General features: G+C 41.3%; 2 protein-coding genes across 2 annotated transcripts in view; one reads left to right on the top strand and one right to left on the bottom strand.

Moving 5' to 3' along the window:
- The window catches only part of LOC140993880 (homeodomain-interacting protein kinase 1-like), a 318,372-nt gene that overhangs the window by 199,940 nt on the left and 93,531 nt on the right, over positions 1–24,901 (bottom strand). The gene's annotated exons all lie outside the window — the stretch shown is intronic.
- thap7 (THAP domain containing 7) overlaps positions 22,417–24,901 on the top strand; it is a 10,892-nt gene continuing 8,407 nt past the window's right edge. Inside the window, exons 1-2 of the mRNA XM_073462853.1 lie at positions 22,417–22,498; positions 24,509–24,588. Coding sequence (XP_073318954.1) covers positions 24,509–24,588 — 80 coding nt within the window. The 5' untranslated portion in view covers positions 22,417–22,498. The remainder of the gene's footprint in view (positions 22,499–24,508; positions 24,589–24,901) is intronic.

Raw genomic sequence — 24,901 nt, 5'->3', positions numbered from 1 at the left:
CCAAAGGTAATTGAATAGTTCGTGAATTGACCCCTTTCTCCCTGTCTTTGATTTCAAGCAGAACAGCACAAGTTCATTCAAATATTAATTTTCACTGCTGCACAAAAGAGCCTGCTCATAGCATCTATGACCCTGTGGAGAGACTGTCCACAAGTATGAAATGAGTCACTTTTAGTTTGGCCTGGTTAGTAAGACATTGTTTTCACTTCAGGTTTTGATGAGGAAAAAGTGAAAGTGAACATCCTGTTTGAGAATGCTGTAAGAAAACATCTCATGTCTCACAGGAGTATCTGCTGTCTTCTTTCATGTTAATGGTTTTACACAGACATATGCAAATGGGGATCATCCCTATGTTCCCCAGGTCCTATGTTCCCCGGGTCCTATGTTCCCCAGGTCCTATGTTCCCCACTTTGTAGGTGACTGGGGAACATAGGACCCTTTTTCTAAAAAAAAGGGTCCCATGTTCCCCGCTGTTCACCCAAAGGGTCCTATGTTCCCCGCTGTGTATGTGACCGGGGAACATAAGACCCTTTTTTAGAAAAAGGGTCTTACGTTCCCCGCTTTGCCCCAAAAGGGTTAGGGTTAGGGTTAGTTACTTAGGACCCTTTCTTAGAAAAAAGGTCCTATGTTCCCAGGCAACAGTGGGGAACATAGGACCTTTTTTTAAGAAAAGGGAACATAGGATCCGGGGAACATAGGTACGCTCCCATGGAAATGTGTAGTCTATGTCTATGATGCTCTATAGGGAATCCGTTTCACGCTGTCTACTCTTCAGGTGGTCAGGAGTCCAATTTGGTTGCTGCCACACTGGTGAAGCTGGCCAAGGAGGAAAAGCTGCAGTATCCCATCCAGACATTTGCAATTGGGTCAGAGGACAGTCCAGACCGTGTAGCTGCTTGAAGGGATAAAGATATACATACATATTACAACAAAATAAAAGTAGAAAAAAATTAATGCAATGGGAGGCACAAACACAAATAATAGCGTAATGCATGAATGGAAGTGAAAGGACTGTGAATACTGTAGGGCGCCGCTAAGAATACTTTGAGGAGCACCTGAACCTGACTAACATGTACACGAGGAGACAGAGCCTGAAGACATAGGGGAAGACTCGCCCATATCCATGGTAGAGGTCACTGAGGTAGTCCTGGCGCTAGATGCGGATGAGATTCGCCCAGAGATGCTGAAGGCACTGGACATTGCTGGGCTGTCTTCCATCTTCAGTGTGCGTGGAAGTCACAGACAATATCTTTGGAGTGGCAGACCAGGGTGGTGGTTTCCATTTTCAATAAAGAGAGACTGGAGGGTGTGTGCTCCAAATATCAGGATATTACACTGCTCAGCTTCCCTGGAAAAGTTATTCCAGAGTGTCAGAAAGGAGGCTCTGACTGATTTTTGTACCTCAGATTCAGGAGGAACAATGCATCAAATGTAACGCCAAGACTCCTAGAGTACGGTTTGACAGAGGGGGTGAGTGAACCAATATGCTGGAGAATGTCATTTGTAGAATTGTTGGGGAGAAAAATGGGAATCTCAGTTTTGTCCGAGTTAAATTCGAGGAAATTATCTGATGTCCAATTTAGGGCTTCAACTATCAATTATTTTAGTAATCAAGTAATCCGCCGATTATTCCTGCAATTAATCAAGTAATTGGATAAGCGCGTAAAAATGTTTTCATTAAATTACTTTTGCTGTATTTAAGAGCAATAGTAGTATAGAATAGAATAGAATGGAATATACTTTATTGTCCCCTAGGGGAAATTTGTCATGGACTCAAAGTGCATAGTGCATAGTAGTGGCTGCCCTTACAGACAATAAATACATATAAAAAGAAAAAGAAAAAAAAAAAAAAAGAAATACACATGACGGCTAAAGACGTACACGTAGTCTACATACACACTCATGATGCCAGGTTCAGACAGGATGCCGAAGCGCCGCGATTAGCTGCGAAGCGCCAAGGAGCGGAGCCATTTTCGTTTCGGCGCCCATGTTAACCAATGGTGTCGTCCCTCTGCTCCGCTGGCAGCGCACGCCCTGCAGCAATCGAGCCGAATGTGTCAAGCCGGGCAGGAAGTCAAACAAAGCAACAACAAGAGAATCCGGTCGATTTTCAAAATAAACAAATTTCAAAATAAAACTATTTTAAATAATTAAACACCCTGATTGACGAATGCAATATATGTTTGTGTGTGTGTGTGTGTGTGTGTGTGTGTGTGTGTGTGTGTGTGTGTGTATCTAATCAGAGCACGAGATGAACACACACACACAAAAGAGAGAGAGAGACACAGAGTGAGCTGGCTATAAGGGGTGGGGGTGGGGTGTCAAAACAACACACGCAAACAGAGACAGTGAGAGAGAGAGGCAGAGAGACGCCGGAGTTGTTGAAGATGGATGATGTGAAGTTGATTGTGGAAGTGGAGAAGTACAGGGAGTTGTATGACCCCCAGCATACATTCTACAAGGACAGCTCCAACGCTCCAAGTGTGACTACAGAACAGCAAGGAGCAGAGCCGCTTTCAGACCGGCGTGGAGAAATTCGCCTCTGGTGTGAACTGGAGGGCTGTGGCTCGCGCGAGAATTTCCGAGCGCGGCGCTTCGGCGTCCTGTCTGAACCGAGCGTGACACATCCAATGAAAGATTAAAGCAAATAAAAACAACACAAACAGAACACCAAGTTATTGCACACTTCCCAGGCCTCAGCGTACGGATCTATTTAGAATTTTGATGGAGGTGGGTATGAAAGAGTATTTAAAACGGTTTAATTTGCATGTCGGGATTCTGTACCTTCTGCCAGAAGGCAAGAGCTCGTATTCAGTTTGAAGGATGTGGGACGGGTCCGACAATACCCTCCGCGCCTGCCTGAGTACAGACTGCTCATAGATGGACTGAAGGGGGAGTTTTGCAGTCCTCCCCATCACCTTCATAGCAGTCTGTACCAGGCGCTGCAGCTTAGATTTGGACTGAGTGGAGAGATTGCCGAACCACGCCGTCATCCCATACCTGATGACACTCTCCATCACTGCCTGATAAAATAAAAACATGATGTTCTGGCTGACACCAAACACCCTCAGTCTGCGTAAAAAATACAGCCTTTGCTGTAAACGGGAACAAACATAATCTACATGATCACTCCAGCTGAAGAGGTTATCCAGGTGGATACCCAGGCATCTATAAGATGTGACCTGTTTGATCTCCTCCCTGTGTATGGACAGTGGAGTATGATCCCCCACCGACCGAGGGTCCAACACCATCTCCTCAGTTTTTTTTTGTGTTAATGATGAGATAGTTGTCGTCACACCACTGAACAAATTTATTAACCTCCATGAAGTAAAATGATGGGTTTGAGTTCTGGTGAAGCAGGCTGAGAATGGCAGCATCGTCAGAAAATTTAAAAAACAGGTTTCCCGGGAGACTATTGGTGCAGTCGTTTGTGTAAAGAGTGAAGAGGACCGGTGAGCTTACACAGTCCTGAGGTGCACCTGCACTGATGCATTTGGATTCGGAGAGTGAGTCTTTAATCCTGACATTTTGGGTTCTATCTGTTAAAAAAAGAATAAAACCACTTAATAATAAAAGGATTAACATTCATCTGGGTCATTTTCTGTAAGAGCAGATGAGGCTGAAATGTATTAAAAGCAGAACTAAAATCAATGAACAAAAGGCGTGCATAGGCCTTGGGATCCTCCAGATGCTTAGGAGTCAGGTGGGTGATGCTATTAATTGCATCGTCTGTGCTCCTCCCCTGCCTGTAAGCAAACCTGCAGACCTCTGAAACACAGGGCACCACGCTGGGGTTAGCTCTGCTGCAAAGGTCTTCAGGAGAAAAGCAGAGATGCCATCAGGGCCTGCAGATTTCTTTTTGCATACATGGCTGAAAAGTGACTGGATTTTGAGGGGATCAACTACTAACCTTGAACAGGGGTCAGCAGTTGTAATTGACTGTAGTACATTATTGCATTCCAAAGAGAAGTCCTGTGTATCAAACCTGAGAAAAAAATCATTAAGTTAATTTGCTTTACTCAGCTCATCACATGTTATGAGGGACTTTCTATGTGTTGTCACGTTGGATTTTTTTAGAGAAGCAAAATTCTGTTGTATGTAATCCCTGTGTTTCATTCTTGCCTCCCTTAACGACTGATTAAGCTCCCTTTGCACTGATTTTAACCCCATCCTGTCATGATTCCTAAAAGCCATTTTTTCCGGTTGATACAGTCCTTTAGCTCTCTGGTGATGTATGGCTTATTGTTAGGATAGATTGTAATAACCTTCTTGGTAGCCACACAATCCACACAGAATTTAATGTACTCTGTAATAGTGTCAGTGGCTTCATCGATACCCAAACCATGAAAAATGTCCCAGTCTATACATATGGGTAAATAAGACAGTCAAAGGTCTCTTATAATGAACGTACAACTAATAGCCTTTTCATTAGAAAAATTTTTATTGGTAACATGGCAAAAATATGTCATATTTGTAATATATGTAATATCTGAAGCTGACAAGACCCTGAGTCCTGCAGACATTAACACTCCACAAGTTTAGCTTTTTCTGACTAAATTGGCTTCATTGCACTGGTAACCGTGTCTTTTAAAGAAAACATTTTCTAAGATGCAAAAAGATAAATAAGAATTAATATGTGTCAAAACTAAACCCATTTAGTGCATTTAAGTGCTATATTTACGTTCCTCTGGGTTTTAAAGTGCAAAAACAAAACAAAATAAATATTCAAATTACCAAATTTTAAAAGTATATACAACCTAAAACTAAGGCATAAACATTTCCTTTAAGTTGTCCAATTTAACTTTCAAAACAACAATTTTCAATTCTCAGGCATAATGGTGATGAAGGTTCTCAGTCATCCAGGTCATGGAAAATCTAAGTGCTGTATCGTAGGCAACTGGACTTGTTTCAGTTTCTTGAAGACATTTCACCTCTCATCCAAGAGGCTTCCTCAGTTCTAACTTACTGGTGGGGAGTTGGCAGGCTTACCACCTACTTCCAGTACAGTGAAGGTTTCTACAGACAGAAGCACGGCTGTGCCATGGGCTCACCGGTGTCCCCAATAGTGGCCAACCTCTACATGGAAGAAGTTGAGAGCAGAGCCTTGATGACCTTCACAGGAACTGCTCCAAGCCACTGGTTCAGGTATGTGGGACGATACATGGGTCAAAATCAGAGAAAGGGAAATGGAAGCCTTCACAGAACATATAAATGCTGTGGACAATAACATCAAGTTCACACAGGAAGATGTCAGAGAAGACAGTCTGCCCTTCTTGGACTGTGCAGTACACATCGAAGAAGACAGAAGCCTCAACATTGAGGTGTACAGAAAACCTACACTGTAAAAAAGAAAAAGTTGAGAAAACGTAAAATATCAAGGCAATATGATGCAAGAGATTTTTGAGTTTTCTCAGCTTTTGCCTGCTGTTGTTGACTTAACTAAGGTTTAAGTTTTGCCAAGAGGTCTGCCAACTTGGATCTTCTTGTTCACCTAATTAGGATAATCCTGTGAGACTAACAAATAAATTTCTTGCTTGAATGCCATGTATTTCTACCTTCTTTAAACATAGATATTCTTGTTGAATAAACGTACAATTATTCCTTCAATGGTATATATTCCTAGATTCACCAAACACAAATATTCTTGTCGAATAAACATACATTTTACCTTTATAAATCAAGCAAAATTTATGTTGCTGTAATTCTATTTGAAAAATGCTCAATAGAGGGATAATTAATAAAACAGTAATAATATTATTCAGCTTAACAGTGAACAGACGGGTTAACCGCCTCACATACAACACTTGTAAAAAACAAAACAAAATAAAAACAACAATACATTGATTTTCGATTAACTCAGAGAAATTAATGAATTAATTTGCTCTGTACCTGTTGGTTTTTTGTAATCACATTGTTGCAGATTATGAAACATGCATACTGTAACACTAGTAACACTCCATGCTGAAGATTTGAAATCAATACTAGGCTTACTGAACATGTAAATAATGGTTATTTTCCCCCCTATGGTTGATGGCTTCTGAATTTACATGTGAACAAGAACGTCTGGTTATATTTAACTGGTTATTTTGTTTTACATGAGCATTAACCACAGTGTAACCACAATACACTAGAAGGCTAAAGAACCCCATTAACAGTCACAGTAAAAGCTTTGTTTTCAGAGACCTTGTGCACTGCGAGAATCGAGAGCCACCAAGCTCAAAAAAGATGGTCTGAATTGCTTCGAAGGTGATAATCAATGTTGAGGGCATACAGAAGGCCAAAGAGGTATGCCAAGGCAGTAGAGAGGTCTGGAATGTTATGCAGCACGATGTCCCCTTCCAACACAACTGCCTGGTCTCGCACAGAGATGTCGGCTTCATCTTGTAGGACGGTGAGGATGGCAACAGACGCACCTTGCAGCACTGGTGCCAAAGTGTCAGTGTCCTGAGGAAAAACAGATGCATTATTAAGAGCTTAGAAAAACTAAGACAAACTAGAAAGAGCATTTTCTGAAGAAAATGTGTGTGAATGCTGAAAAGGTTAATGCTAAAGCTCAAAAGTATAATGTGTAAGCTGAGAGATGATTGGCTTCATAAGGGCTAAAAGCAGTTGAAATGTTAAAAAGGCAGAAGAAAATGGGCAGCTACAGTGCCTTGCAAAAGTATTCACCCCCCTTGGCTTTTTACCTATTTTGTTACATTACAGCCTTTAGTTCAATGTTTTTTTAATCTGAATTTTATGTGATGGATCAGAACACAATAGTCTAAGTTGGTGAAGTGAAATGAGAAACATATATACATAAAACTATTTTTTAGAAATAAAAAACTGAAAATTGGCATGTGCATATGTATTTACCCCCTTTGTTATGAAGCCCATAAAAAGCCTTGGTGCAACCAATTACCTTTAGAAGTCACATAATTAGTGAAATGATGTCCACCTGTGTGTAATCTAAGTGTCACATGATCTGTCTGTACATATACACACCTTTTTTGAAAGGCCCCAGAGGCTGCAACACCTAAGCAAGAGGCACCACTAACCAAACACTGCCATGAAGACCAAGGAACTCTCCAAACAAGTAAGGGACAATGTTGTTGAGAAGTACAAGTCAGGGTTAGGTTATAAAAAAAATATCCAAATCTTTGATGATCCCCAGGAGCACCATCAAATCTATCATAACCAAATGGAGTGAACATGGCACAACAGCAAACCTGCCAAGAGACGGCCGCCCACCAAAACTCACGGACCGGGCAAGGAGGGCATTAATCAGAGAGGCAGCACAGAGACCTAAGGTAACCCTGGAGGAGCTGCAGAGTTCCACAGCAGAGACTGGAGTATCTGTACATAGGACGACAATAAACCGTACACTCCATAGAGTTGGGCTTTATGGCAGAGTGGCCAGAAGAAAGCCATTACTTTCAGCAAAAAACAAAATGGCACGTTTTGAGTTTGCAAAAAGGCATGTGGGAGACTCCCAAAATGAATGGAGGAAGGTGCTCTGGTCTGATGAGTCTAAAATTGAATTTTTCGGCCATCAAAGAAAACGCTATGTCTGGCGCAAACCCAACACATCACATCACCCAAAGAACACCATCCCCACAGTGAAACATGGTGGTGGCAGCATCATGCTGTGGGGATGTTTTTCAGCAGCCGGGACTGGGAAACTGGTCAGAGTTGAGGGAAAGATGGATGGTGCTAAACACAGGGATATTCTTGAGCAAAACCTGTACCACTCTGTGCGTGATTTGAGGCTAGGACGGAGGTTCACCTTCCAGCAGGACAATGACCCCAAACATACTGCTAAAGCAACACTTGAGTGGTTTAAGGGGAAACATGTAAATGTGTTGGAATGGCCTAGTCAAAGCCCAGACCTCAATCCAATAGAAAATCTGTGGTCAGACAGATTGCTGTTAAAGATTGCTGTTCACAAGCGTAAACCATCCAACTTGAAGGAGCTGGAGCAGTTTTGCAAGGAGGAATGGGCAAAAATCCCAGTGGTAAGATGTGGCAAGCTCATAGAGACTTATCCAAAGCGACTTGGAGCTGTGATTGCCGCAAAAGGTGGCTCTACAAAGTATTGACTTTATGGGGGTGAATAGTTATGCACATTTACTTTTTTCTGTTATTTTGTCCTATTTGTTGTTTGCTTCACAATAATAATAAAAAAAAAAACGTCTTCAAAGTTGTGGGCATGTTCTGTAAATTAAATGATGCAAATCCTCAAACAATCCATGTTAATTCCAGGTTGTGAGGCAACAAAACACGAAAAATGCCAAGGGGGGTGAATACTTTTGCAAGGCACTGTATAAACTGGAATCTGACAGCCAAAGAAAATTGATGAAGCAATGGTAACATAGCTGAAGTAATAGCTGAGAATAGATTTAGTAATTTAGAAGTAGAACTTGTGAAAAGGAGGGTGATTTACATGAATTGTAAACAAGTTAGTGTAAACAGTGTATGACAATATTAACAAATCACAGAAATATGTAATGTGAAGAGTGAGAAAAGGGCTGAAACTGTTGGACAGGAGACCGATGAATAAGCCAATGTCATGACATGGAGAGGCTGTAAATTCTGAAATCTTCATTTTGTAAACAAATTCAAATGTATTGTCTGTAGCTATCACCCACCAACCTTGTAATAAGTTTCCCGTTTTCCCCTCAGCAGAAAAAAGGGAGCTAAAGTGGAAAACTGCAATCCTCACCCCAAAATTATCTGGACTGATAAACTGCACTGGGGAGGTGTATATTTCCATTTTGGATGAATTACTCCTTTAAAACATCTTGTGGGAATGAGGAATTAGCTGCATGACCTAAATTATTTGTCTTTTTCCTACAGTTACTATTACTTACCAAGCACTTCAGGAAAAACGTTGTTGCATCTTTGCGGAGGAAAGTGGGCAGGCCTCTCAGTGCTGCCGTCTTTCGGTGGGACACAATGTCGGATGTCTAAAGAGTATCCAGTGGAAAACATGAGTATTTGAATTAGTATAGTACTGTACTGAACTTATACATAATGCAAAATCAGAAATCTTTCATAGTAATGAAGATGAAGCACAGGTCAGACCCCAGTAACATGCTTAAGTAAAAATAAAACAAAAACAAAAAACAACTGGAAGAATATGTGCTTCCATAGGAGTGAGATGGTCACGGTAAGAATATTAGTACAGGTCACAGAATCAAATGCATCATAGATTTAAATGTAACACTGGCAAGAAAAAACGGCATTTGTAAACATGGATTTTGAGGATTGAAAATTCAATAAAAAGGTGACTATGCCATATCCATAACAGTTACAGAAAGTGATGTACTCCATGGAAGACATAAAAACCACAACAAAAACACTTTGGGACTGATGGTGTAGTGGGTGCAGTGTGTAGGAGGGGCCTTGAGTGGAGTGGTAATAAAGTTTGCCAACACATTTCCCCAGCAGATACTGTACTTCTTCAATTACAGTCAATGTAGTAGCATAAGCCATGCCCAATTTGAATAAGAGAATTGCTAAATAAATTAGGACATCCTTACCTCCTCAGAAGAAAACAGCGTACACCACCTCTCCTGGACCTCAGATACCATAGGCTGACACTCTACGACCTCTCTCCGCCTGAGGGAAAACGTCAGCTCCATCTTCTGCTGTATCAATGTCATGTTCCTCTTCTTCTTCTTCATTTAAATCGACCAGAGCAACTCTTTCCTCTTCAAGGGTAGAATCATGGTGTTGTGGATAATCTGGCACATGATTGACCTCTCCACGTTTGGGCTTCTTCAGGGTGAACGGACTGTCATCTTCACCTCCCCCTTTTCTTTTCCTGTTTACATTTACCTCATTGCATCCTGCCTGACGAAGCTTTGATCTGTAAGTTTCCAAGTTTGTACTTGATACTTGTTTTCCATCCCTCGTAGCCTGTAATGCCACCTGGCTCCTTCAGGCATGGATACTTATGAACCAGCGCAGCGGCAACTGACTCAAGCTCATCTTTCTCAAGGTAGCTTTTGATTTAAAAAATTGCCTGTGCAATTTTATCTAATATCTCCAGCTTCATGTCTCTTGTCACTGCAAGGCCCTTCTTTGACTTTTCATATGTGTCATTGGCCTTACACAATTTCTTTTCCACATCATATGCAAACTTGGGGATAGGAAATGGAGATGGCCACTCTGCGACTTGCCTTAAATTGCTCTGGATAGAATCGGTCCAACTAAGCCTAAAATCTTCAGAGTGAACACAGAGTGTGTCCTGAGAGGAGACTGAACTAGTGGACTGGTTAAGTGGAGATGAATCACAGTTCCACATTATATGCAAGACTGCATGCTCAGCTGGTAATTCAGACATCGCTGTTAAGTTGCAGAGTGCATTTCCAAACTCTGGATCCTCAAACTGTAGTGAGAAATCACCTTGAAGTTCGAGTCTCCCTTTAAGTATATCAATCAGTTGCCCCACAGATGTTGGGACTTCAGGAAGCTGGATTTGCCGGGCTTCTCTGGAGAACGACCCGAAGTAACAAAGTCTGAAAAGAGGGGAGAAAGAAAAAGTGGGAGAAAATGAGTAGTCAAACCTAATTAGAAGAGAGATTACACCTATATCATAGGGCTGCAAATGAAGAACCTTTTCAAGATGTATCTGCTGATTATGTTTGATTAACAAATAATTTAGTGTCCAAATGTAAAAAAAAAAAAAAAAAAAAAAAAAGCCCAAGTCTATAACGTAAAACTATGCCCGGGTATTCATTTGCTTCAATCACTGAACTCAACTGGCCTATGAGATGAGAAGGGAGAAGAAGAGAGAAGGGATAGTAAGGGGAGGAGAGAGTTAGTAGAAGAGAAGAAAGCAAGAGGAAAGGAGAGAGGGGAACAAAGGACAGGTGAGGAGAGACAGAGGGGGATGAGAGGAGAAGAGAGGAGTGAGTGAGGAGAGGAGAGACAGAGGGGGGTGAGAGAGGAGAAGAGAGGAGAGAGTGAGGAGAGGAGGGACAGAGGGGGAGGAGAGAGGAGAGAGTGAGGAGAGGAGAGACAGAGGGGGAGGAGAGAGGAGAAGAAAGAGTGAGGAGAGGAGAGACAGAGGGGGAGGAGAGAGAGGAGAAGAAAGAGTGAGGAGAGACAGAGGCAGGTGAATCGTTTTAGACAGAGACACACTTTCTAGATGTGGGTACTTCTTCTGTATTTCATACTTGAGTGAAGGATCCAATTCTGAAACCCTGACCACTTTCACATTTTCAACATACAGTTTTGGCTTGAAAATGTTCCCACTGTCCAGATAATGGAGTTAAATCGGGGTCAAATGTTTTGTACTTGAAAAAGTAAAATTTGAAACTGAAATTTCAAGTTTTGATCTTGAATTTTGAAAAATACATCAACGTATTCAAAATAAATGTACAAAAAGTTTTTTCAGGTTAAAAATAATTATGATAAACTGGTAATTCTTTTGAATAAATCATTTATTTTCATTTTTCACTTTCATATGCTTTGATATTTGGGATCCTATTTCTTTCAGTTGCATGTTTTATCTTTTCAGATTCAGATCTTAGTTTTTTTTCAGTTTCAGATCTCGCTTTTTCAGTTTCAGACTTTTGACCCTGATCTAGCGTGGGGGGCGTGGCATCAACTGAGAGGGGTGTGGAATCATGACAGACAGCTTAACCAAAAGGCTACAGACCTTCCCCTATCATGTTGCCTTCAGGGAACGTAGGATCTAAAACGATTTGGCTACGCCACATGATTGGCAGTGAAAAAACTGCTGTCAGTGACAAACTTCCATTTGCACACCATGCACGAATATCCTGCACGGCTAAAACTGTTTTAATTTCCAAGGCTGTTTAGATGTGAGATGTGGAAGCTGTTTTAGACAGTACTGAGGACCGATTGTAGTACAGGAGCGACAAAATCACGCCAGATTGTGCACAGACACCCACACTTTAAGTACTGAAATGTCCAATTTCCACGTAGCACTGTATAGCACTATGATGGTCAAAGTTTCAAATCATTAGTACAGGCAGATCCCTCTTGTGTTTGTGTGTCGCTCGGTCGCTCAAAGCAGGAAGTAAATACCGGTGTGTATCTATCGCGAGTCTCGTTCACCTTGTCCGGCGAGGCTTCCGTAGTGCAAGCGGCTGTGAGGGAGACTCGCGTGAACGCGGAGCGTGGCTCCAGGCAGATATAGCATAGTGACTATTTAGGCTAGAAAAATGTACTAAATGACTTTGTTTCGAGTAAACTCTGGATGTCGCCACTTCAGGACACTTGGATTGCAGCAGATGAGCAGTATGGAGGAATATTACAAAGTTTTTGTGTAGTTTTATGGACCTTTTCCTCTCGGGCGCCACTTATGCTCGTTATATGGATTACTCCTGCAGGAGGGTACCCTCGTGGGTCTCCAGCTGCACTTTGAGGAATAAGAAACTACACCGGACTTATCATCAGCATGAGGGTGAGTCGATAATGACTGAATTTTGTTTTAGAGTGAACTATTCCTTTAAACTAAATAAAGTGATCCATTGATCATTTTTGTCATGGTGCCATTAACATTAATGAGAAATGATTCGGGGGGGGGCGTATATTTTCCTGCTTTTTTGTCCTTTGTCAATCACTAATGTAATTTAACGTGATGAAAGTAAAAACACACTTAGCTTACCTGCTTGAGCAAACTTGTTGTCAGATCCCACACATATCCGAACACCGTGCGGCAAACCAGGGGAAATCCGCAGCTCAAAGTCGTAGTCCAAAAAAAAAAAAAGTGAATTCCCAACGTACGTTAACATCCAACTTGGTCCGTGTTTGGTCAAGTTTTTTCGGTTTTCGATCCACAAAATGTCCGACGGACGCACCTGTCCAGCAGAGAGCTGTTAAAACCAGTTCGAACTGGTTCAGACATGCGCACATGGGCAATCTACAGAGTTGGCCCAACATAACTCAAAAATCTGCTCAAAGATTTACAAATCCTTGTTGTGCTGGTTTTAAAATAGTAGTTAAGACAACAATGAGAGAAATTTGCTGGGCAGACAAGATTTTATAGATTGCTTATTGCAAAGCTTTATTTCTGAGTCAGTTTAATTTGAAAACTCTAACTCTTACTAATGAGATAAACAATTACTAGTTATCATTTTTACAGTGTATACACACACGGATCAGTACTTGCTGTTTCACTCTCATCACCCACTGGAGCACAAGCTGGAGGTCAACAGAACCTTAAACCATCTGACTGAGACCGTGCCCACTAAGTCAGAGGGAAAGGAGAAGGAACAGAAGCACATCAGGGAAGCACTTAAAACCTGTGGCTACCCAAACTGGACCTTTGCCAAAACCGCTAAAAGATCCAGAGCAGTGGAGGAGACGAGAAAATGTAACAACACCGTCATTCCCTATGTCGCAGGAACATGTGAGAAACTCAGGAGGATCTTTAATAAACATCATATCCTGGTTCACTTTATACCTACCAACACAATGAGGCAAAAACTTGCCCATCCTAAGGACAAATCACCCGGGCATAAGCAGAGCAATGTAGTCTATGCTGTTCAATGCAGCCAGGACTGCACAGATTTGTACATTGGGGAGACAAAACAACCTCTCCATAAACGAATAGCACAACACAGGAGGGCCAACCCCCCAGGTCACTCTGCTGTCCACTTACATCATTCCTTTGAGGACAACAATGTAAACATCTTGGCCAGAGAAGACAGATGATTTGAAAGAGGAGTAAAAGAATCCATCTATGTCAAACTGGAACGACCGTCTTTGAACAGAGGAGGTGGCCTAAGACATTACTTGTCACCGACCTACAATGCAGTACTGAGTTCCCTCCCCAGGCAGTTTAACAACCATTCACACCTGAGCTCACCTAGCCTTAGCAACCCACATGAAGGCCGGTTGGATCAACGACCCCACAAGTGGCCCTAAAGACTCTGAAACTCAGAGCTCACACGTGTCCTTAACGACTCTGTAAGGACACTCCCACACAGAGTTTAAAAGCCTGCAACTCCCCTCCAGTTAGTTAGAAGTGAAGAAGCCTCTTGGATGAGAGGTGAAACATCTTCAACAGACTGAAACAAGTCCAGTTGCCTACAATACAGCATTTAGGTCTCAGGCATAATGTTGTGTGGCCTTTTTAGGCAAAAAACGAACAGACAAGAAGGTTGGACCAAGAGTCCACACATACAGTTTCAATTCACACATTTTACTTCTGTGTGATGTTGCATTTGTTTTGTTCTGTTAAGTGTTATAGCACCTCCCATAGGTCATTAAGAGGAATGCAGCTTTTTCACAGCATTTTAGATGTTGGCATTCTCATTGGTCGTTCAGGTCACATGATTTAAGTCACAAGCTCAGGTCACATGATTAGTAGTGGAAAAAACTAGAGGACCGCATGGGTTAAGATTTCCTTTTTTTTATCCGGTTTCATCTGCCTGTGTAGAGCTTGGAGCAGCTTTGTGTTTTCACATGATTATTAACAGCTTGACATGAAACACTGTATCTTCAATAAATGGAGTTCACCTCAACAACTCACGTCCTGCCTACTCACCATTGAAGCTACCTAGCCACTTCAGTCAAGTTAAAGTGTTTAGCTGTCTGGTGATGTGTGCCTCACTACGCGCTCAGGTGCCAGAACATTCTTAGTGCTTTAACAAGGCCAACATGTAATGATGAATAGTCAATTCAATAGTGTTTGTGTGTGTGTGCCAATCATTATAATAACATGAATGAAGGCCAGGCTTTAACAAATTGACTGCAGCATTTTATTTTCACATAATAACTAGCTAGATAGCCACCCACCACATTGATTTACATTCTTATCTAGCCATTACACATAGCAATAATGAACGTACATTCTTTCCTAGACTTAATTTCAACTTGCACTCATATTGATTTACGTTGAATGCTATTGTTTATGTTAATGTTACCTTGTTGTGTCGGGTTCACTCTGACTGCCCCCATAGATTGGCTGTTTTCTGCTGAGATGCTGAAGCTAGAGAAAACTCTAGCCTACCAGGTCAGGTTATTATTGGTAGTTTGCTTTGCTACATGGCTAATTTGACGTTAGTTGAATTATGCTTCACACAGACTCAGGGTCTTTGCATGCAACTAACCATCTTCTCTAACTTGGCGTCATGTGACACACACACACACACACACACACACACACACACACACACACACACACAGGCTGTGTCCAAATTCAGGGGCTGCAGCCTTCAAGGACGCGGCCTTTGCGGCCCACGAAGGCCAGGTCCGTCGGAGAGACCTTGAAGGTCGCGTCCACCGTTGTTAAATGGGACGGTCTAGCCTTCGGAGTATTTCCTGGTTGCGTCACCAGGTGTTCATGCATTAAAGTCTGTTTTGGTTCAAATCTATCAAACGTGTACATTTATTTGTGTGTGTACAATGTGTCAAATCTAAATTGAATTATCAACATTACAAAATAAACATTAACCCATTGGTGAATAGCAACTATATTTACCATAGCATTACCAGCGTCACGTATTTTAACTGAAAGTTGAAATTTGGAGGTTTTATAGTCCCTTGAAGTTTAACATATCTGGCGTTGGATGTTCAAATGAGTAAAAACCGAGTATAGACCCATTACTTAAATTTGAATGTCATGTCTGCGCCACTTGATGTCGCCATTTTCTCTTGCTTCCTCTTCTGTTTCGGGACTGAGCAGCGGTGCACAAAGGATCTTGGGATATAGCAGGCCGCGAAGGATAGTAGCGGTGCATCCTCCAAAAAGAGGGAAGGGCAGGCTACATTTGTGGGCTGCATTTGAAGGAGCCTTTGAATTTGGACAGCCTTCGCGCAGCGTTGTGACGTAATTGGCCTTCAAATGCGCCCTTCGTGGGCTGCAGCCCCTGAATTTGGACACAGCCACACACTCCTTCAGCCTGGAGCATATCACACCCACATGTGGTATCAGTGAGCCCATGATGTGAGCACCATCATTGTTTCTTTGTTCTCTCCTATCAATGAAACAAATGGTGATCCACCATCTTGGACCTGAGTCCAACCCTTTGATCAGCCATTTTGTTAGTAGTTTTTCTTTGTCCATGCTGTGTGGCGTGGTACTATGAACCCTAACCACCATTTTGCTTTGTTCTTCCAGACACACACACACCTGTATATAGTACATGTTAGATTGTGTGTTTTCATCTTAGTGTTAAAGACTTTTGAACCTTCATGCTGTCTATTTAATATTGTACGAGTGAATGTTGCCGACCTCTACTCTGTCAAGGACACCAAAATCCTTCGACCATTACCAGCTGTTATGGAAATTTTGGTTGTAGTTATTAAGTTAATTATTAATCAGAGTTACAAAGTTTAGTACCTTTTTATGAGACTGATTTGGTGAATTGGCTATCTTTTCCCTTCTTCATGGGTGGTGCCCCTAGGTGATCTAATGAAAATTGGGTCTTATTATTTATCATAATTAATAAATATCCCTGATAATCATACATTATTATTGATAGCCAAATTGAACCCAAAACTCACTATTAATGATGCATGAAGCACTACAGTTTGCATCATAAATAACCAGGGCAATATAGCTGAAAATTGAACTATTTGCTCCTCACTTGAGATGGCTCACTGCTGCTGATGAATAAGCTACACATCCATAATCTAGCGTGGCTCTCATAAGGGCCTGATAAATATTGAGCAATAATCCTCTGGTCTCTCCCCAGTCTCGTCCTGACAAGCAGGACTGGCTCTAGCTATTTTCCCCTTCCCTCTGCCATGTCTTGTCCATTCACAGCCCGGTCGTGCCATCGCCACTTCAACCTTCTGACAGTGTGGGACCCCCAGCTGGGGCTCTTCCACATAGCCTATTCGTTGTGCAACCAATAGAGCGTGTGCACTAAAGACCTCCGCCAACCGAGCCGGCTAACTTCCGGTTTAGCGCCCAGCTAACTTGAATGGGGATAAAATAATTAAATTGTGCGGCTCTTCTATACTTTCCAAATGTTATTAGACCGAATGGCTCCAGTTATGACAGTGAAATGAGTCATTTCGTGGGGGGTGTGATGCTCAAAAAAATGTATCCCCTGTTTTACAGACCCTTCTTTCACAATGTTAGCTCGTGGGAAAAAGTCTTTTGGGCCACAGTGTATCACGTGAGGATGTAATTACATGGTTTGTCCACTACGAAAACTGGATTCAAAGCCTGGCGCTCCTCCCGGGGTGGGCGGAGGGTGCACATATACAGAGAGAACAGGATGGCACCAAGGACTGACCCCTGAGGCATTCCATATAACAGTGGGTTGGATGAAGACACATAATTATCCATAGACACTAAAACAACTTCTTTTTGATTAATAGGACACACTTAACAAGATAGTTTCAGTACTGTGATTAAAAAAATCTAGAAGGTAAAATGTCAAGATGGCAGAAGGAAAGATGGAGTTTAGAAATTGTTTCAATGAGGTTGTGCATAGAAATGGATGCAAATTGAGTTAAAATATTTGCAGCAGTATTAGTTAGATCAGGAGAGATGGCTGGGCAAACAACATTGGATCCAACACTGCTGATCCTATTGTGTCTTATGAAAAACAGCCTGAGCTGTCAGAGACACAATCCAAACAAAAGGATGTTGTGGTTTTACGCAACATTAAAACGGAATTTGGATTAAATTGTTACGGTGGGGGTTTTTCTTAGGACCCAAATGCAGAATATCAGAGACAGGAAGTCAGTGAATAAAGGACTTTATTTCACAAACTGTGATTTCAGGAGGGTAATGGGGAGGAGAAGACCAGGCTTGCAGGCAGGCAGGCAGGCAGGCAGGCAGGCAGGCGGGCAGGCAGGCAAGCAGGCAAGCAGGGCTGGCCGGAGCCGGCATGGAGGAACACAGGAGAGCAAACTGGAAGTAGTGCAGAACGGCGCTGGCGATTTCTGCAGTCAAAGAACAATGTCATTAGCGCAAAGGTGAAAACACAGAAAACACAAAACACAGAGTATGGAGAACACAAAATCGCAGCACTACAGTCACCATATGGGATGTAATAATCTAGCACCGAAGTGGTGAAGGGACCAGGTAGATAAAGCCAGAGGGTGATGAGATGATCTGGAACAGGTGTGCCACTCTGCTGCTGCTGCTGCTGCTGCCATGCCCACAGACACACACACAGGAGAAGGAGCAGTTGAGGGAGAAAAGGAGGGGGGGAAAGCAGGTAGGGAGAACCAAACACAGAAAAACAGAAAAACAACAGGACTGCCACAGTCGCACCGTGACATAAATTTGGCTATCAATAATAATTAATGGATCACCACCCTGGAAGAAGGGAATTGATTCAGTCTCATAATTTCTACTTGTGAACTGTAATTTGGATACCTGATTAATAATTGACTTAGTAACTACAATCATAATTATCTTGTCAACAGCTAGTAAAAGTTGAAGGACAGCTTTAGTCCTTGACAGAGTAGAGGTTGGCAACATTCACTCTTGTACAACATTAACTAGACAGTATGTAGGTTCAAAAGTATTTTATTTAACATAAATAATGAAAACACACAATCTAACTTACATATACTATATACCGACCAAACCAGCTAACTTACAATGTAGCACCCCGCGAACTTGAATGGGGATAAATAATTTAATCATGTGGCTTTTCTAGACTTTCCAAATGTTATTGGACTGAACTTATGATAGTGAAACAAGTCATGTTGTTGGGGCTATGATGCAAAAAAAAAAAATTATCCACCGTTTTATTGCCGCTTCTTTCACAATGTAAGCTAATGGGAAAAAGCCTTTTTGGGCCACAGTGCATCACGTTATGATGTAATTACACAGTTTGGCCACTACAGAAAACTGGCTTCAATGCCTGCCGCTCTTTATGGGGGCTTGGTTCAATATGCCATGCCACCTGGCATGAACAAAGAAAAACTACAAACAAAGTGGCTGACCTAAAGGAACTACAACATGGCCGATGAGGGATGGACTCAGGTTCAAGATGGTGGCCCATTACATATTCCTTTGATAGGAGAGAACAAAGAAACAATGGTGGTGCTCACATCACTGACATCACCTGTAGTTGTGATATGGTCCAGGCTGAAGGAGTGTGTGTGTGTGTGTGTGTGTGATGTGGTGACATGTTAGAGAAGATGGTTAGCTGCATGCAAAGATCCTGACTCTGTGTGAAGCATAACTTAACCAATGTCAACTGCCAATACCAGACTTTGCAGAGATCACATTAACAAACCTTTGAATATACCAAATACATTCAACACATGTATATAACATTAGCCAAAGTTTAACAGTGCTGTGCCTAGCCATGCTACACTGTGCTGTGTGCTACCTAGGCCCAGTTTGTATAATATTTGAAGAAAAGGGTGGTGGTTCCTTAGCTGATGAGCCAAGCAGGAGAACATTGTAGTTCCAATGTTGAACAGCGCTGTCTTGCTGTGTAGAGTCTGATGAGAGAAGGTGGATGGAGGAAACTGGTTGCTCCTTTCCTTTGCAGAGGTAGCAGCTTGGGGGGCAAGGCAGCCCCAGTAGGAGATGTTGCCAATGTCAATGCTAGTGTAACCTATACCCCTTTTCCACTGGTCAAAAATCCCACTTAAACCCGCTAAGATCAGGCTTTTGTGTGCAATGAGAGTGTGTAAACTCACCCATTTACACCCAGGTAAACTGACTCTGCAGTAGACACAAGTTTTTATCACCTGGGCTCAGCTAGGCTTTGATCTAAACTTAAGACCTGGGTGAACATGCTAAATTCCACCACGCAAAGTGATGACATGTTATTAATAGACTGTGGTGGTAAATAAGGAAGGAATTTGGAATGCAGTCTATCAATGACGTTTTATTACTCCAAATGTTATTGGACCAAATGGCTCAAATTACATACATGGTTACATACAGTGAGTGGGAGAAATGGTGGGTTGCTGTCCATATGGACACAGGAAGTAGGGGTGCTGACCACCCCCTTTAATAAGCCATTATTAACACGCTCAGTTGATTAAAGTGTGATTGGATCTAACTTTCCCACTCTATATGCAAATAAACACATCAATTTTTCGACAACAAATTAATAAATGTATAACATATGCCAAATTTACAAGAAGGCTTAAAATATTAAGAATTTGTCATAGTCAGCAATTCACAAAGTTATGATGTTGCTCCTATCTCAACAATGCTCAAAATTGAGCGATTTTATAAGGGAGTCTGGGGAATTTCTCCCCAACTTCATATGCTTGCTGTTGGTGACTGTAGTTACTGTGGCTGCTCTGGTCTATAATATGTGGGTGTTCAAGTTTGCCGTCTGCTGTTGTTCAAAACTTCAAAACAGTTGTTGTTAATAAGTATTTGCTTTAAGTTATCCTGGCCATTGAAATGAATACAAAAAACAATAATGTTGTGCAATATTTACTATGACTTTATTATGACCAGTGTTGGGGCTAACTTACAAAGCAATCCGTAAAGTACTCAGATTACTTTTTTGTTGTTATGAGTAACGTAACGCGTAAGTTCTGCAATTCAAGTAATCCGTCACTTAGTTCGTTTTTCAAAAAAGTAATCCTTTACTGGAAAAAAATGCTGCCATCCAGTGTGCCTGTGGAGAGGCTTTTTAGCCTTGGAAGTCTTGTCCTTACCCCCAAGAGGAACCGACGTCAGACACACGTTTTGAAAAACCTCTTCTCCTGCCTTATAATATCTTGTGCTCACAAGATACAAGAAAGTATCTTGTGAGCACAAGATACTTTCTGGTGAGCACAAGAAACTTTTCTCATGAGCAAGTTTCATGAGCACGTTTCCATAAACATTCAAACCAGCAGTGTTACTCGCGTACTTGCACTTTCGTATTTGCGATTATAGTGAAGTGTAATAATAATTATTCCATAAACACCTTTCAGTTGTAAAAATATCAGCCAACACAAATCTTAAATCAGTATTTCCCCATTGAGCGCTGTGCCATCATCACATTCCATGTCCTGGAGCGCAACGGAGAGGGCCGGACTCTTTGGTAACTGACTGATCCAGTAATCATAATCGATGGTTGAAATCCAAGATTAAATCAAAAAGCATTAAAGAATGAATAGCCTACTGTTCATGTTTCACCAAATACAATTTTAGTATGTAGTTTGTGTGTGAAATCGCTGCAGTGGACACGACTGTGCTGTCAGGCACACACCACGCACTGGAGACAGCGCACAGAGCACACTGGAGACAGTGAAGTCTCCTAGGTAACTACACTTCAATGAATAAAAAGTGTTCACCTATCAAACATCCATTTTCAAACGATATCCCAGGCTGAGAGATACCACTGATTGTCACACATAATTTGGACACGTGAAGCAGTCAGTCTGATCGTACACACGAGAAAGTTTCTCGTGCTCATGAGAAAAGTTTCTTGTGCTCATGAGAAAGTATCTTGTGCGCACAAGAAATGTTTAAGTTTTTTTTTTCTTTCCCCATGTCCCTTTACGGGCTCCATAGAAACGCCTAAATGCACTCATATAGTTGGTGTGTAGGAATGTGTTTTGAAAAAAAAAAGCCATGCACTTTCATCGTATTTGTGCTTTTATGGTTTCTATGTAAGCACTCATAGTTTATGGGTTCATTGATTGCAATTTTAAACATACTGGCTATAGGAGCCATGTTGTATTGTTTTCATTGAAACAGCTGTGCCTAATACTGTATGTCTGCACAGTTCACTGTTAGATTGTTCGCAAAATAAAGTGCCGTAAACGCCTTACTTTTCTCAATAGATAATGCATTAACATAACAAGATACTTTTTAAAGGCAGTAATCTTGTAACGTAATGAGTTCCTTATAAAAGTCACGTTACAACAACGATTATGTCTGAAATCTCCACACCCCCAACTGTGACTGACTTCCTGCATCCTGGGTGATCACAGCTCATTTAGAATGATCACAAGAATAAAAATAGAATAGTATTCGCCCCAGACTACAGCTTATGTGAAGATATGGTGGGTGCTAACACCTGCTAAGAATACCGAGAGTACATGAGGGAGGTGATGGGTTGCACAAAACAGGAGAACAAAGGGCTGGAATCACAGAGACATCACATCACACAGTGTTAAACTGCAGTCTAACAAGTCATCTGAAGAACACACAACAAACTACGGGCAATGAATAAATGTTATTGCAATATATCTTTCCCTGAGGTATGCCAAACAATTTAGAGGAGCTAGTACGGAAACAAAGGTGCACTATTTGAAGGAGACATTTGCTCCAAACTCACTCAGCCCACATGGCTCCATCTAGTGGAACAACATAACAATGGCAATTAATAGCCTAATAGTTATTATTAATAAGATTATGTCTTGTACTTCCAATATATGGATAAGCTTGGTTAGAAATACGAAGCACTTTAATATGCAAATGCTTCTTAATGCCTTAAATGCCTATTAAAGTTTATATATACACACATACTGAACCCCATGTGATACATGTTTTAAATAAAGTTTTATTTAGAAAAAAGGGAGGACACGGACAAGGAGGAAGAAGGTGAATGAAGAAAAGATCAGCCATCTTCCTGAGGTCCAAATCTGCAGCGAAGGGGTAATATTTTTATTATGTACAAATCATCATTGACTCCAGTGTTTCCTGAATTGAAGTAGTAATATTAAGAGAAAACTGTAACTGGCGTCATGTCCATGACGTTTACAGGGTTAGCTTTGTTCTAGCTCCTGGCTAGCTTGTGCAGGCTGTGACCCAAATCAGCGGAGCAAAGTTAGTCAGCAGCAGAAACACGATGTGAGCTGCAGCTGCAGCTGCTGACAGTAGGTTTACAGTGTTGTCTGCTCCATAACATAGTTTGTTTAAACTAGTTTCATCTAAAGCCATTCATACCGAGGAGGCACTATGCGGCTCATCAACACATGCTTTGTAGTAAAGTAAGCGCTGTGTGCTGGATTTAGCCACATCCTCATGGCTGGGTGGAAGAAGTCACTATATTCACGCGTTTTTCTCTCCAGCCGTTTCCCCCCTTCTCAGCAATGCGGTCGAGATAGTATACAACGTTTTTTTCCTTTAACTTTATTGCTGAAACCAAGAGCGACGTCCAAACGAGCCAACAGCCCCACCCAGTGTCAAGACATGATAATGTTCTGTTTCCTTCAAAAATACAGAAGAGACTGTTTTTGTTAGTAAATGTAAATGTGACGTTTCTCACATTTAATTAAATGAATAATTTATTTTATAAAGTGGTTAAATGTATAGGGCTTCAACTAATGATTATTTTCATTATCATTTAATCTAGTGGTTATTTTACAAGACAGAGACAGTCACCAATGTTGCTGTCTTTATAATAATGTTGGAAGAAAAGGGAATAGGTTTATATTACAATAATATTAAGAAGAATGAATTATGAATAATAAACTAAATAATCAAACTCTCTTTGTTTTCATGACTGAATAAACTGAATAAACAAACTGACCTTTGTCAGGACAACACAATTTATACTGTTTTACTTTGTTTATATGTGGCGGACCCTGCCACCTTTCTAGCTTCAAACAGTGTTCTGGGACCTTATTTTCCTCTGAGAACAGCTCGTCTATTCACTGATGGAAAAATGTTTGTATTATTACCTCATTAATATTGTAAATATTAGAATAATTAATAACTAATGTTTTTTCATTAAAAATGTCATCTGTTCCTAACCATTATCATTTCAGCATCTATCAGCTGTATTTTCACAGGACTCACAGAAAGTTAATAATTCCTGATTCCTCCTCTCCAGAACCTCCCAGAGATTTGTTTACACTGTTCCTTCTCTCTCAACCCTGATATACACTGCATGGCCAAACATACTGTATGTGAATGGACCTGTCCAATCATTCACAAAGCAGCTGAATGAAGAAGTGGTTTTCCTAGTTTGTGGAAGAACTTCACTGATCTGCACTGAGCTATGACCTAGACCCCATCCAACACCTTTGGGAGGAACTTTAAGGGCAAGTGCAAACCAGGTCATATCAGCGTGTTGGAACTCACTGAGTAAATCCCTGCAGCCGGGTTCCAACATCTAGCTGAAAGTCTGAACCCAGAGTCGATATGATTAGTTGATAATTCATGAGTCAAAATTCTTGTTGGAAGCAGGAATAAACTGCTTGCCTAGCTCTGCCAAAGTGATCAACTGGCATTGATCAGCAACAACCTTTTGCACCTTTTTAATAACCAAATACGTGTCTGCTATACTTCTGCATATTAATCTGATGCAGGTCATTGATCTGTACAAGAACAATCTGCCCACCATCTGAACTTCAGTAGAGTACCTTAAATTTAAATGTATGCTACTGTGGTACTTGATGTGTACAATAAGTGAGAAGTTTATACATGAGAATGTCGAGCTCTGGCTGCGAAACAGCATCTGACTGTATCAGCTGTGTTGCACAGTTGATAGTGTTAAAAGGTGACATGACATGTAAAGTTTCAAACTCTTCCAACAGGATGTTCTCTGTTTGAGGTTCTCTTGTTCAGATTGAATTCTTCTCTTGCTCGAGTTAACAATTAATGATACCTGTCAAAATGTATGACTGACTCCTTTTTTCTTTTTCACTGCATCACTTTCAGATGCCAAGACATTGCTCAGCAGGCGGCTGCAAATCTCGGGACAATCGTGAGACTCGTAATGCTGGCATCACCTTTCACAAGTGAGAGTTTTGCACCTATTGTAGAACATCAGCGTCATGTACATCCTTTCTGTTGTCCTATCTCCATTGTATTCACTATTTACAGTATTCTCTGAGCAGTGGGTCCTGCACAATGTCAGTTGTTTGGCTGACTAACTTTTTGTTTTCTAATAAATGTAGCTAGTTATTTTGATGTTGGAGTTTTTTAACTAATGCTGAGCTGATGAGTCCATGGATCATCAGACAGTTGATATAAAAGTGATGTTTTTGGAAACAGGGATAAATTGCCTGACATCGGTCTGCCAAAGTAAACTTACACACCTTCCAACAACTC

The sequence above is a fragment of the Pagrus major genome, chromosome 3 (genome assembly GCF_040436345.1).
Source record: "Pagrus major chromosome 3, Pma_NU_1.0".
NCBI classification, from domain to species: domain Eukaryota; kingdom Metazoa; phylum Chordata; class Actinopteri; order Spariformes; family Sparidae; genus Pagrus; species Pagrus major.
This window is presented reverse-complemented; position numbering and strand designations above follow the sequence as displayed.